Source organism: Teleopsis dalmanni, chromosome 2 (genome assembly GCF_002237135.1).
Source record: "Teleopsis dalmanni isolate 2A chromosome 2, ASM223713v2, whole genome shotgun sequence".
NCBI lineage: Eukaryota > Metazoa > Arthropoda > Insecta > Diptera > Diopsidae > Teleopsis > Teleopsis dalmanni.
The window spans coordinates 4,658,330-4,674,504 of record NC_051847.1 but is presented as its reverse complement, the minus strand read 5'-3'; the positions used below and the strand labels follow the sequence as shown (position 1 = coordinate 4,674,504).

At 30.3% G+C, this 16,175-nt stretch overlaps 1 protein-coding gene across 1 annotated transcript in view; it reads left to right on the top strand.

Moving 5' to 3' along the window:
• The first annotated feature begins 7,487 nt into the window (after nt 1-7,487).
• LOC119684232 (metabotropic glutamate receptor 2) overlaps nt 7,488-16,175 on the top strand; it is a 35,051-nt gene continuing 26,363 nt past the window's right edge. The window contains exons 1-2 of the mRNA XM_038098236.1: nt 7,488-8,949; nt 15,683-15,825. Coding sequence (XP_037954164.1) covers nt 7,488-8,949; nt 15,683-15,825 — 1,605 coding nt within the window. The remainder of the gene's footprint in view (nt 8,950-15,682; nt 15,826-16,175) is intronic.

The following is a 16,175-nucleotide window of genomic DNA, read 5'->3' as shown; positions in this document are numbered from 1 at the left end:
ATAGAGTCATAAATATTCGTTGAAAATAACTATATTGCTTATTCAGATGATACTTCTAACATTTTAACATTTAAAATGTTATACGTATTGTATGAATAAAACGAGCTGTTTGTACAACATTCTTACGTTCTTTAGTGCAGTTAGCTAGCGTTTTTGTGAAATTATTCCATTTCACATGTCTGTTCATTTCCATGTCATGTTGAACATCGATTGCATGCTTAAGTGAAGTGGAGAGCTTTAGTTCGAAAAAAGAAATCAATTTGAAAAAGCAGATTACATGTCATATTTGCAGTTTTAGAAATGAATGGATAACTTATTGTTATCATTATTGATAACAAAATCACTGATAAATAAAATTTTAACGACGAATAAAATGAGAATTAAATGAAAATACTGACAACACAACTCCATAAAGCCTTTTCTGAAGATTTCCTTAATTAAATTCATGGAATTGCCTCACTCAAAAACCATTACCGAATGTGTTTGATTACAAAATACCATTAAAATAAAACAAATATCACAGTAACAATATCGAAACTGAAGTATTCAATTACTTAAAGATAAAATATGTTTTCCAATTTAAAAAATTGCCCATTGCTGATGAAATTCATTTAAATTGATGAAATATTAAATTAATAAATAAAATATTTGCATTCCTTGAATTCATTTTTGCCAACTTTTATACAGATGCAATGAATTCTAATATCTAATATTTTTATTTCTAAGAAATCCTTAATTTCTTACATATTTGCCTAAATCCGTTTCGATTGTATAGTATAAGTATATAAAGTAATTAATACTCATAACTATTATAAAGGATTAATTTTTGGTTCGGTTTTAGTTTTCTATTTTCTAAGGAAGTAAATGAATAAAATATTTTTCGTAATATAAAATTCAGATTCAATAAAAATTTAATAATTATTTATTATTATTAAATTTAATAATTATTTGGATTATTTAATTTCTTTAAGGATTTATATACCTAATTGCTTCGGATGACCTAATATAATAGTTGGCTTATTTATGTACGAAACATTTTTTAATTTTTTACTAAAAATAAAATAAATTTAAGTGCATTTAGCAAATATTCGATAGGCACTCCATATATGTGATAATAATAGTATTCTTTATGTACCTCTCTTAGAATTGGCTTGACGCCCGACAATTTTAGGCAGCATTTCAGCTTTTGCTGCCATTAATGGTTAAGAATATTTTATCGAAAAATACTATTTTCTGCTTTAATTTTCTGAATTTGAAACACAAAAATGCTAGTTTTTCATAGCACTAATTATTCTCGCCTTAGAACTCGCAATATATAAAATAGACTATCGATAATTTTTTATAATGCCTAGAATTTAGTAAATATAAAATTATAGTCCCATTGATGAATCTACCTCTAAGTATAATTCAGTCATCTGTGAACGCCTCTATTAATATTTATAACATCGTGAGGGTACTTGTTATGTTTTTGTATTTCTTCCTTATACATGTCCATATATTGCGTTCTCTCTATCCGTTATTTGTTTAATGTATTAAAATTTATTTCTTGCTCTATTATTCCTCCAAAACTCTGTAAAGTTTCTTAAGCGTTAAATAGTTCGTCTTCTTAATTACTATAGAAGCTAGTTCCATACTACTTAAAACTGTAAGCTAGTTAGTTTGTTTATAGCAGCTGTTAATGTGAGACTACCTCAAGTGCATTTAGCGTTTTTTACTATGGAAAATTCTTGTTGTACGCGTTTTTTTGACCAAACACGACACCACTGTCATCACTCAGGCACCATATTCGACAGATCTGGATCCGTGCGACATTTTCCTGTTCCCGAAACACAAATTGCCCCTTCGTGGTAAGCGTTTTGAGTCGATTGAATCGGTAAAAGAGAATTCGCCGAAGGAAAAACCATATCTGCATGGGCCTACGAAAAGTGTATGGAAGATTGGGTTAAGCGTTGGCATATGTGTATCGCTTCAGAAGGAGCATATTTTGAAGGATATAAAATAAATTTGGAATAAAATTTAAATACTTTTTGAGCAAAAGGTACTTTTCCAAAGAAATTGAAACTTCTTTAGAAACAAGAGTTTTTAAACATTGTTTTATTCCAATTACTTAACATATTTTTGGAAGTATCTATGAAAATAAATTTACTAATGTGATTTACTCCAAAAATGTGATTTACTCATAATGAATGATATTCCGTTATAAACATTTGGATTCCATTTGAAGTTTACTTTCTGCTTTATTGGAACTACAAATAAATACTTTTGACTAACTTATATTTTCATTAAAAAAAAGAAATTTAGCGTATACCGATTATTGGCTAAATATTAGCCCATCTATTTTCGGCATGGTGCTTTGTGACTTTGGCATGCAAAATAACAATTGTGCTAAAAATATGGAAAAAAAATATTAAGTAATCATTACTTCAGCTTTATGCTTTTTACGGAATTTATTCGGTATTTTTATGGCATGTGCGTTCGACCTGAGCTCATGAATAATTCAACTTAGGTAATCAAATTATTTGAGGTAGAAAAAATTATATACACTCGCAGAGATATTTAAATTTAGATGAAACATGTAAACATATTTTTATGGTATTTATCATATCTTGACGACATATTGAGCATAAGATACGGGTATTTAAAAGAAAAACCTAGAGAATCACTTTCAATATCATTTTATGTTTATTTATATAAAGCCATTAAGCTAATTACGTTTTATGTTAATTAAATCTTTTCATGCATTGAAAGTCAAAACCCCAATACTCCTGAGTGTGGGGAACGAAAGCCTTTCATCAATTTTTGTTGCGTGAAGTTGCGAGGCAATCTCTTATTTTCTTACTTTCCTTATTTTACGTTAAGTAAATGTATTAAATATTAATTTGCATATAAGCAATTTTATGACTTTGACACCTGCTCACGTAAATTCTTCAAGTTACACCATTTCACCATTTGATATCTACTCATAGAACATGGGGAGGTGAGTGCCTGTAAATAAATTATACGAACTTGCTTCACAAAAAGCTTTCCTATTCATGTTGAAGGATTTAAAGGCGTACTATTGAATTTGGTCTGAATACTGAAATTTTCATTGAATGTGTAATTTTCATATTTCCACGTAAGTACAACACCGAACTAACGACTGTTACTTTACGAGCTTCACAATATTGCATTCGAGTACGAGATGTACTGAGTTTGAGAGCAATTCACATATTTTCACTTCAAACAAAATATTCTGTGAAATGTATTTCATTTTCGGGCTTTTGGCAATTTTGTTTGGCATCGAGCCGGCAACATATGTTCTTCTTAATATGGCTGTCAGCCTTTCATTTTGTCACATTTATCAAAAGACGAAAAACATTGACACTTTCCTCATTCCTGATTTCCATATGGTAGTCGCAACTGGTAATATGTACTATGTTCCGGAGGGAAAAAACAGAGCAGCGATTTCATTGTATCCCTACATATTATATATATACGTTCATTTTTTTATTATATTCCTAATAAAAAGAATATACTTGAATGGTTACTTATATATATGAGGCGAATATATACCTGAATTTACTATTAATTTTTAAAAGACATGGAATGGTGTACGAATATTTCCTTTATCTTACAAAAACTTTTATATTAATTGCAAATATGCTAAAAAACTAGATTAATGTTTTAATCAATTGACTTAATAAAAAAGGTTCGAACTTTATAGTTCTAACAGAAATGTTAGAAACTATCCCACTCGTCGAGCAGAGCAAATTTACTTTATGATACGTTTTTATTTTTACTAACTACACTTTTTACCTCTGAAATTGATGTGGTTTTGTCAAAGAAAGTGGATGCATAAATTACTTTCGAATCCAAATTACTTGTCCTTTATAAAAAAATGGAAAACAAACTGTTTGATGAGTGATCAGTTCACAGCTTACTTTTTAGTCAAGGATAGTTACTTCAAAAGCTTCGGATGGTTGCTTTATTTAGTTCCACGACCACCTCGATTTCAACATTCTCCTGCCACATAAAATCATACAGTACCAAGCATTATCTGAGTCCAAGTAATATGATGTGTCAGTCTATCTTTCACATATATAAAGTCAACGAGAGGTATTTCCTTTTCTTTCTACCAACTCTATCTGGAATTGCTCTATACGCCTCCGACGATAATAGGCTTTTTGTAGTCAGAATAAAAAGTACAAGCATTAATCTTGGCTCATTGACTGACATTGATGGCTTTATGTAGTTTTTCGATTCCTTAAAACGTTTTTGTGATATCACTTAGCACTACAGATCTACCATTTGACGATCGGCTACTACCATCTGTCATTTATCTAGCTTCATTTGTATTTGAAATGATATTATAAAATAATTTAGATAAAAGTATTTACTCGTAATGTTCGAATATTTATCGAATTATCTGATGTATGCAAATACTCTCAAAGAGAGTACGAATACTTTGCGGGTATTCGAACTATACGAACTATACTGTATTCGATATATCTGAAAGAGAATAGCACTTGCACTCACACTTACACATATGAAGAATATATATATAATTTTTATAAAAATATATAATTCGAACACTTAAATGAAATTAAAATAAAATAATGAGCTGTCGTGGCCACTTCCGAAAGCAAAAGCAATTGTGTTTTAAAATGAAAAAGATTTTATTTATATATTTAAAAAATTAACTTTAATTATGTTAATGACAATATGCCCATTAAAGAAGAATGAAATAATAAAGTTATTAAATGGCAAATTGTTTTTGTACTCGTTTTAAAAATATTAATTTCAAGCAAATTTAATTGGCTTTGGTATGCAAGAGGAAATTGGCATTAAATGGCAGTTGTGACATAGGGACATAATGCTGAAGCTGCGGCTAAGTGGGTTAAATGCACAAAGAATGCAAGCCACTTAGTGTAAAGAACGATGTGAAATGAATGAATATATTTTACTTAAGTTTTTTTATTTAAATTTTTAATTTCTTGCTAACATACGTACATACACATAGGAGTTCTGTCCATTCATAAATCACATTTATTATATCACTGCTCCTGCACTCATGGCCCTTTCAACAAAAAAATAAGCAACGAAATTAATATCTATAGTAACTTTTGAGAAGATTCTTATTTTGCATCAGAAGTATTTACTAAATGATTACGCTTTGAGTGAAGGTTATAAAAACAATATTAAAATGTACCCTATTGTGTCCACGTGGAAAACTTCGGAAGAGCACCACTTACAGTTTTTATGACAATAATTGTAAAAAAAGCGCAGAAGATAAAAAGTGAATGTACTTATATAAATGAAAGGCGACTCCCCCACCGCAACACTTTCTTACAGCGAAGACAAACAGGATATAATGATTTTCTTGTAGCACTTATAATCAAAATAAGTACTGGAAATATTGCTCGAGGCCATGCTAAAAAGCCTATTAAGTTTGATAAAGACAAAACGCATTTGTTTAACGCAATTTCATTATTTTACAGACGATAAGCAATTTGGTTGAGTTTCAAGTGATAATGCGGCGTTAACTAAGCGCTGATTAGTTTAAGTTACTTTCACTTTCACTCACTTTCACCCAACTACAGTACAAAGGAAAGTTGAGGTTCAGTAGCGCGTGTTTGCACATCGGCAGCACTTGCCTTGCCGTACCACAGTTTGACATGCCGAACCATTTGCGCTTACATTAAAACCTCAGCCTTAACCGCGGCATACAAAATGAACGCCCACAACCAATTTAAGTTCATAATTTTCACTTCACTGTTCGCTGTTTTTTACGCAGCCGAAAGCTAAGATATCTGTGCCTTCTTATCCTTTTTCGAGCCACAATCAAGTCGATGGCTTTCCTGCTCTTCTTATTTCTTTAATTTTTGCTCCTTTCATATTGTATAGGGTTCTTTTTGTTCCCTTTTTGAAGTTCTTTATCTTGTTTAATAATTTTCTTCGGGTTTGTTTTTTTTGTTTTATTTCTTAAGATTAAAATGAGAAATTTTGGGTGTCGGATGTTGTACGTATATCATTGGGTTTAAGTAAAATTTGATTAATTACAAGGAAAAATATTTTATTTTATTTTTATTTTTCTTTTTATTTTGCTTAACTTTTCATACTCTTCACTTCACACACTTTCCTTTAGACTTTAAGGTGTTTTAAAGGATATAAGTAAAATTTATAACTGAATCACAGCTGTAAGATTATTATATTCTTCCGCATAATTTTGGAAAAAACTAATGCATTCACTGTATAACATTTTAATTACCTAATTAATTGCCAGCGGTATGAGTTAACAACTATTTCATGGAGTTGTTTAATTAATGATCTTTAATGTTTTTTAAAATGAGTCCTATGATGAGCTTCACTTTGCTTTCCAATTCCCTGTATACTGTTCTGTGCCACATCTTGGTTAGAAAGTCAAGCCGTTAAGGTCCCTCAGCATTCTAACGCAACATCTATTTTGCTATGGTCCTATATTTTAATATATATTTGATTAGAAATTTAATAAGAACTGAAGCATATGAGAACTGAAAAGGTATTTGAATATCTAGATGTTGGTTAGTTGTTTTAATGGGTGACTCAAACCATGAGTCTAATCTGCGTTTTCGTACCGTTTTAGTGCCACATCCTCTTTACTAACAGATTATTTGATTATTTTTGTCATATCCAATCTATGTAGTTTAGGAACTCTTAGAGTTCGTTAATAAGAATTTCTGCTATCCTATCTCCCTGTTTGCCTCTCCTCCAACTGCGACATCTATGACAGCATATGTTGTAAGTGATTCCCATTTTGAAAACTTGCGTTCGTGCATGCCCAGATACACTGTCAAAATGCTATATAATTAAAAATGAGTTTCAATTAACAATTAAAATGAATATATAATTTAAATATATTCTACAAATATTTAGTGTTCTTTCCATCGGGTAAACTCTATGTTATTTTAATTTGAAACCTTTTATAATAAATGCTTTTGCACTGATAATATTTGTTAGCACTAGTGATTAATTTTCTTTTAAAGACGAATCATTTTTATTCAATTTTATAGATTTATATCACATTTAAGCGTATCTAACTAATATTACTCCTTTAAATATAGAGAAATTGATTGTTACTTAAGTAATTTTTTTTTAATAATTTGAAATAAAAGTGAAAAATCAAATGAAAATGACTAAGAAGAAAAAATATAATATTAATTTCCCAGAATTTGAAGCATCGTGTAGTAAGAAATAAAATAAAAATAATAAATTTATTTAAAAGTGAAATAATGCAAATAAAATTTAATATGCAAACTAATGTCTTTGAGCTTATATACTCAAACGGAATCTTCCAATAGCAAACGCAAATACTCGTTCGGAATCGTATGTACTCGTAACTTAAAAGCATATCTTTTTAAAATATCATAATAAAAAACACATATCTGTGCTAGTAAAATATCATTTACAATTAAAGCAAAGAATTTCAATTTAAAAAGCAAAATCTTCGAAAAGAATTTCCATAAAATAAAATGAAGTTATCATGTCGAGTCCTGCTGCAGTGCTTCATGCTTGTAATTTTGCTGAACGCCACTGGCAATGACGCTGCAACACAGAGTAATGAAAGGAATGACAGTGAGGTGGTGGGCGATATAACGGAGCAGTTGTTGGATGATAACGTAGTACTTTATGATGATGCAAGTTCGAGTAATGAAGCATACATCCCAAAAGAAGTGAGAAACGAAGAAAGATATGCAACGGAAAGTCTTTTACTTTCTACTACTACACAAATGCAAAAGGCAGAGCTACGGGATAACCTACATAAAGCTGAGAATTTGTATCGTGAACCAGATAAACGCATAATATATAATAACCACAAGCAGCAACAGTATCAACATCATCGAAATTTTAGCAAACCAAACACTTCTTTAAGTAAACTATTTCACAAAAGAAAAAATTTCAAAAGACATCAGCGCAAACATAAACATCAGCGCAAAGCACAGCGCCATCAATCACACAGCAATAACATACACATATCACATGTGCAACATGAAAAACATACGAAGAGACACCACTTCCAACCACAACAAGGCAGACATCGTAAACATTCGACAGCACTACGTCAAATGGCACTGGACAGTTGGGATTATCTGAATGATGAAATTTTTATTCCAGCTGCTCCAACCATGCAAACAGCCACTTTACACAAATATACTAACAACAACGATAGATCCACTGAAAATGAATTGCAAAGGACAGCGGTTGAAACAGAGAATCAAGAATTAACGCTACATAAACAACTGCAGACAGATTTGCTATATGCAACAGATCAGCATGAATCGATGCCTCTGCAACATTATCATCAACATACGCATCACCAGTACCATCAATCTCATCATCCACACAAAAATTCAATTGTTAACAAGGAACAGCAGTTGCCAAAGGAAAATAGCGAACTGAGTGAACAATTTCTATCGATAGAAACAACACTTCCAGCACTTACTGCATATGATACATGGGATCTCGACAGATTTCGAAACATAACCAGCACAGATTATTTTGCTGCCTCGCCACGTTCGGGACGCCATCGTGGCCGGCATGTACCATTGGCACATACATTAATGCCATTAACTTCGGTAGGTGTTGGAAATAGCGGCAAGGTATTTCGTTCTCTGCCAGATTCAGAGGACTTTAACTATGATTTACTACATCGTCACACTATCGTGCAGCGCCATTGGCCTGTCAAACATGAGGCCATAGTTGAAGGAGATTTAATACTTGGTGGTTTAATGATGGTGCACTCACGTGAAGATAGCGTTATTTGTGGGCCTATTATGCCGCAAGGTGGCATACAAGCTTTAGAAGCAATGTTGTACACAATCGATCGTATCAATGAGAAGCACCTGCTGCCCAACATAACCCTAGGAGCACACATATTAGATGATTGCGATAAGGATTCATATGGCTTAGAAATGGCTGTTGATTTCATTAAAGGTACGTAATGCATTTACATTGTTTTAAATTTAAAACAGTTACTAAAATAGTAATTGTGTTTAACCACGCATAGTCGTCTCATTAAAGTGATATTTGCGGAATCTTAAAGATACACAAAAATAATTATTTTTACAAATTTTTTTATTCATAGTATCTCTCCTATTCCAATAAAATTAAATATAAATTTATTTCTTTACTTAGAGACCACGAGTCAAAGAACATTTGTACCATTTGCGATATGTAGTAAGGAGTTATGTTTATAATTGTTAGACATTCGTCTAATATTTCGATTCATGATTGGAAATTTTGTTTATAAGTATTTTTTATTCTACTAACCAAAATGATTTTAATCGATTTTTCTAACAAGTGAAAATAACATACTTTCATCTCCTTCAAAGTGAACTCAATGTCTTCTTGGGATTTCTATTCTATAATTAAACAAAACTTAAGAGAACACATCAATTCCATTCAAATGAACGATAAGAGTTAACCACGAAATTGGAACGAGTGGGGTAAGTGTCGGGCTATATAGCATACAGACCCTGATATGAATACAAACTCGAGGAATTTTTATTTAATTGTAATTTTTATTATTTTTATTTTTAGATCAAAAATTTTTAATGATCTTCATATAGTTGACAATATCAGTTTGACAGATATTCCTGTGTATAGTTAGTAACAGTTCAATCGCTTAACCGTGTATACATAGTTTGTAAATATTGACAAACTATTAAAAAAAATGTCTACTACAATATATTTTATTATTTTTTAACATATTTATTTTTATTATATCTTTTATTGCTATTTCAATTATTCGTTTTTTGTTAAAACGATGTATTTGCTTTGTGTTTAAATTTGTCAAATATTATTATTATTATTATATAATATGAAAATAACTACCTAAAATAAAGAAAATTTATTTTTTGTAACAAAGATCTCTATTGTTGAACATTTTATTAAAAGTGCACTTAAGTATTTAGCATTTGCATTATTAAAGACACTCAAGTACAACGAATTTGCAAAGAATTATTTCCATTCCATATGAAATCATAAAGAATTTGTTTTTAAAAATATTAAGTTTCATTTTATAACTTTTTTTCTAAAGCATTTTATCTTAATATGACTGTAGTAATACTACACATCATTTTAATTTCACCTTTGTAATCTTCAAAGAAAGAAAAAAATTCCGAGAAAAGAAATTTTATATGAAGTTATTTTATCCTAGTTACTTTTACTATTGGACACGAGTAAATACAAACATATTATGCGATAGACATAGCTTTGTAGATATATAAACAGTTTATTAAATTGAACATGGCTTGCTTAAAATAAATTGCTGTTCAACGAAGAAAAGATAAAATTGCATTTGTAACAGATATTCTATACAAGTACTTTAGATACATTAAAGAAAGGATTATTTTTATTACAGCTTATTCAAAAAAATTGCAATAATTATGTTTCTTTATTTTATTTTTTTTTTTGATTACTAAAGCATTTCTACGACGACGACGATTGCTAACAGTTCAAGTTATATATACACTTTTAGTTCCAACTATCCATGAATGGAAATAGACATTTTTTGGGAAAACATGTGTCCTAGGGGTAAGTTGCGCCTGTACATTTTCCAGTCTCGCAGCAACACCAAGCCACCGATTTGAAGTCGGTATTGTGCATATAAAACTTAGTTTAGTAGCATTTTAGAATAACCACCAGATGCTCTATATATTATATATAGCAATAATAATAACAATAACTCAATTCAACTTCGCAACAGTGTTAGCTACATTGCAAACAATCTTTCAGTACATAATATTTATGGTGAATAAAAAATAGATAGATTACTTTTTAATTCTCTACTCTAAGTGGACGACTTAGCTAAACAATATAATACGTTGTTAATATTTTGAACAATGATTGCACAAAACATATCTACTTCAAACTATTTTACAGGTAAAAACTTTTTATAGAAATGTAAGGTATATGTAAGGCATGGATATGTAATACAATATACTGTTCTGAAGATAAATACTATATATAATACTTTTAACTTAATAATAGACACAGTAATAAACAATATCTCCAACGGTACTTAAGACATTGCCACTACTAGTATTTAATTACCTAGTATGCTAGTATGTTTCTAAACTCAATACACTGAGTGTTCAGTATATAGTAAATACTACATTTAAATAGTTTCAGATGTTTTAAATTTTCTAATCATTTATGCATGGAATAATATACGCACAATATAATGGTCATTAGTAGAACTATCACTCGTCAAAATTTTATTTTCATCTGTGTTCCTTGTAATATTGTATATTGTACCACAATAAATCTTAACTTAAAATTTTTCATATTTTCTTTATTATTATTTTATATACACTGTAAGCCGATCACTACTCCTTAAGTGAAATTACGCTTTGTTATAATGAAATTCGCTTTAAATGCAGGACATCTAATGTTGTAATTTAACAATTCATGAACATTGTTCCCTCCTTCTGTTCTGTTCTGAGCCTTAACTGCCTTCAACTATAAAGAAAATTAATTTATATTACTTTTATTGCTTTTTTTCGTTTATATCTGCTTTACTTACACAATTAACCACAAATTTTCCCCTAAGAACTGGAACTAGTAATAAATTATGTAGGAAATCCCATATGCCAATAAAAAACTGAATTCGTCCCTGAACAAAGATCAACTAACAAACTCATGAAATTATTATTATCTTTGCCAAACATACTCAAACACAATGAAACATCCAATAATGTGCTGTGTGCGAGTATATAACGCAGAAAGTATCTATTCTTATTCCTTTCTCAAATATATGAAAAACGCAGATACTTTAAGTAAGATAAACGCGACCCCATAAATGTACGTAATACTGTGAGTTTGGTGTTCGGAGTACTCGTATGTGAAAGTATGTGTAAACATGCTTAGAAGCTGATATGGTTGAATGTATATAAAGAAATAAATAAATCATAAAATGGCATAAAAATCATTTTCAGTGCTAAATACAAAAAAAAAAATAAAAATATATTCAAAATGATGAGAAACATACTTCAGCTGTAGTAACAATGCAAACACAACTGCAAAAAATAAAATTTTACATAAAATTGCTTACTGATGCCGATGTGCGAAACAACAACAATCAAATTACAAACGCAAATGAAATATCGATTTATATTCAATTGAATGCAGTAACGAAAGATATAGATATAGATACTCTTATTCACACACGCAATATGGGCGTAGGAAATCAATATAAATACGACCGATTGCACAATTTCTAATCTCCATAATTTCATTATTTATGAACTGAAAAAGGATTCATTTGAACGTAAGTGCATAAGTGCGTTATTGCGTTCGTGCGTTCGTGCGTTCATACGTTCGTACGTGTTTGCGTTTGTGCGTTTGTGCGTTTGCCTAAGTCACAGGACGCGAGAACCATAGCCCGGCCCAATCCGTTTAACGTCAAAAAAATATAATTTTCCAAGTCAATGAATGATGTTGGCGGCGTATAAGGACACATAATGTAAACGCTTGATAACGCTATGAACAATTGTTTGAAAAATAGCACAAGTCCTTGTCTAATATCTTAGCTGTGCTCTTGTATAAGCCGAGAGCAATAAAATTAGCTTCACAATATCAACAGAAAATATTGAGTAGGACAAAAAAAATTGCGAATAAGAAAAGAAAATATGGTAGAGTTTCATAAAATTATAGGGGGACCTCATAATCGTAGTCGACGCATAGCACAGCATGTAATTTATTTGAGCCTGTATATTAATATTGGCAACTTACATTGTGCGAGTATACCGTTCTCAATAAGATAACAACAAATTCAATTACTCTAAATCAGCTGGGATTATGTGGGTGGAAAGTGTTGATTGCTAGCATCAAAAAAACATTGCACTTCCTCTCGGAAAATTTGCGGGAATGTATGAAAAGTCGAGTTGAACTAATGGAAAAATTGAGATTAAATTGAATTTTGAAGGGAAAAAAGTCTTAAATTAATTGCATAAACGAAAATAATTACAAATAGAATAAATTACTTTAGAAAGTTAAGGAACTTGGGGAATAAAACATATAGTATATTGAAGTCGGTTTTGACGTAACAAATCAAAAATATTAAATCAATATTATATATAATATATATTAAACTATTGAGTTGAATATCCCAATGTAGTATAATGTGCACCAGTATATAAAAGTAATATAACAATATACCATAGATTTTAAATTATATTAATTACTTTCTCGTTTTATTTCATCTAGAATAGTTACTCTTCTGTACTCTTCAAAAAGTACCAAAATAATAGTATTGATTTTACTTGAGTTTAGAACCAGAATTGAATAAGAATATATGTACCTTATTTCTAAGCTGGATATTTATTATTTAGAAAATTGTTTATTTTCAAATCCAAAAGACTTATTTTAATCGCCAAATATTGATCATCTGTGGTCTTTGAAAAAATCTTTTGCTGTACGTAACGACTGCAACACAAACCCAATGTAATGTTTTGTTGTATAAATTTTCTTATTTATTCAGAAGCAAGTATTCCACATGCTGTGCTATTATTTGAAACTATTTATGTCTAAGGGAATATAAAGGGAAACCCGTCATAGGGAAAAACATATATTTTCTCTGATAGTAAATCAGCACTCCTAATACTACACTCACATCGAGTGACATTAAAACTAGTGTGGAAATAACTTCTACTTCTTAAAGACCTTGCTGAAAGGAACAGGGTTCACTTAATATGAATCCCAGGGCACAGCGGATTTGAGAAAAACGAAAAAGCACATGAACTAGCCAGAAAAGGGGCGGTCTCATATTATATTAGGCTGCAACCATTCTGCCATCTTTTATGGAGCTTTTTCAAACATAAAATTAATGAGTGGCTAGAAAGAGTAGCTCAGACTATTTAGGAGGATACCATTGCATGCAGACAAGCTAAACAATCAATGCAGTATCGATCAAAACCCAGAACCAGGAAACTATTTATGCTGAACAGAAGTAGCATCCCACTTGTCACATAGTTTCTCACTGGGCATTGCGGAGTTAAAAGCATCTATCGGGTATTACTGAATACGATAGCTGCAGACTTTGTTACGAAGAAGAGGAAACAGCAGAACACATTTAGTGTCACTGTGATAGTCTTGCTAGACTCAGACTTCGGTCCACTTATAACGGAATTAGGCAACATCTATTCAAAGGACATAATGGAGTTCTTAACTGCTACTAAAGTGGGTATGTCACAATAATCTTCAAAGGATGCAGTGATGTGGTGACAAGTTCCACACCCGTTTTAAAATCTAATCTAATTTAAACATCCCATTTGCCTCACACAACAGCTACATCTATAAGATTTTCTCGTTATTTTTCTGATTACCCAATTTTGTTCTCTTCTTAATCTATTATTCAAATTAATTTATATTTATTTCTTAGAAAGGTACATTATTATCAAATAATGCTTTAATTTAGCCATAATATTCAAATAATATGTTCTTATAATAGTAATTAATAATAGTTCTTTAGAGAAATACTCCACAGAATTGTTACTTTTGATACATTTAATACACTTCTTAATAACATTATAATCAATTAAGTAATTAATTTAATAATATGTTAGGTTTCACATTAAAATCCAATTTAATAATTTAATTATATTACCGTCACACGCAGTAACCTTTTACATTTCTCTAGTTTATAACAATTATTCTGGCCTTAAACATGCAAATATTAAATTATTCACTCCAAGAGAAGCCAGAAATGCAAATTGGCGCTTTATTACGGTAAAAATATTTTACTAATTTCACTAATTATTTATTTGCATCTTCTAATCACACAAATTATATGTTAATTAAATTCCAAAATTTAAATGCACGCGGTTGTATTTGATTGCATTTTGCATTGAACGGATAATGCGCCCAAATATATGCAACGTAATTGTGGTTCGAGCTTGGAATTTTAATTTATAATTTTTTTTATTTAGTTTGAAATTCAATTGGGCTGCTGTATGGTAACTTGTAATACAACTGTGTGAATTGAATATACAAAAGCAAAAAAATTAATAAAAGCCGATTTTAACTACATACTTTTTGACTACAAATAAAGCCGATTTAATTGAAATTCTATTACTTGCAAGCTTTGATATTTGCCACATGAAACTTTTGTACTATTTTGTAGAAAAACCTTGTTTATTGTTGTGTTAAAATAATAGAAATTAAAAGAACAATAAATTATAATGTAACAATAACTCTTTGATTATTAATACATTAAAAACTATTGCATACTTTGATATTCGATTGTAATTCCATGATATGGAGTAACTGAACGGAATACATATTATATATAGATGAGATTTAATTCAAGGTTCGTGCTGTTTAACATTTTCGAATTACTTCAGCGCACATGGGACGAGCCAGCCTCAATAATGACATTTGGGAGTTATGATAATTGCGTATTGCATATTTTGCCAGTACTGTGCAATATACGGCAAAGAGCGTCGAAATAAAATTTCTTAACAGTGAACATTTTTTATATTTTTCTATTTGTTTTCTATTTAAAACTGGCTTAAGTCATTGACTATGAGCCATTAAAAATTCATGGCACAAACGAAACACATTTGTCAGAGTGGATTCTTTGAGCCTTTATGTTCTTTTTTTCTATCTCCTTCCTTATGGTTTGCTTTTATCTCCATTGTTATATAGCTTGCTTTTTTACTTCCAGGTTCCATCAGCAATATAGATGACGCTGAGTATCATTGCAATAAAACACAAGTGCGCAAGGTCATTTCCGGTGTGGTCGGCGCTGCTTCTTCTGTTACATCCATACAAGTAGCCAATTTACTGAGGCTTTTTCGCATTCCGCAGGTGAGTTGCAAAAATCTCTACTCCTTTTGTAGGTTCCCAACAAAAACAACAAAAATGAAATTGTTTCCTAGGACATTTAAAGAAAATGTGAAAAACTTTACTGTAATACTTTGAAAATAGTTTAAAATCCTATTATGGCGTACCTTGTATATCAGTTGGCATAAAAGTCGGATAAGCGTAAAAGTTAAAGGAAATAAAAATCAATTTCAATAACTCTTCATAGTTTTATATATATGTATATATATTACTTTTTTAAGTTTAAGATATATATATATAAGAAGTTGGTAAAGATATGAATAAATTGTGTGACCACAAAAACTGTTTATATTCCTGATCTGCATGATAAAACA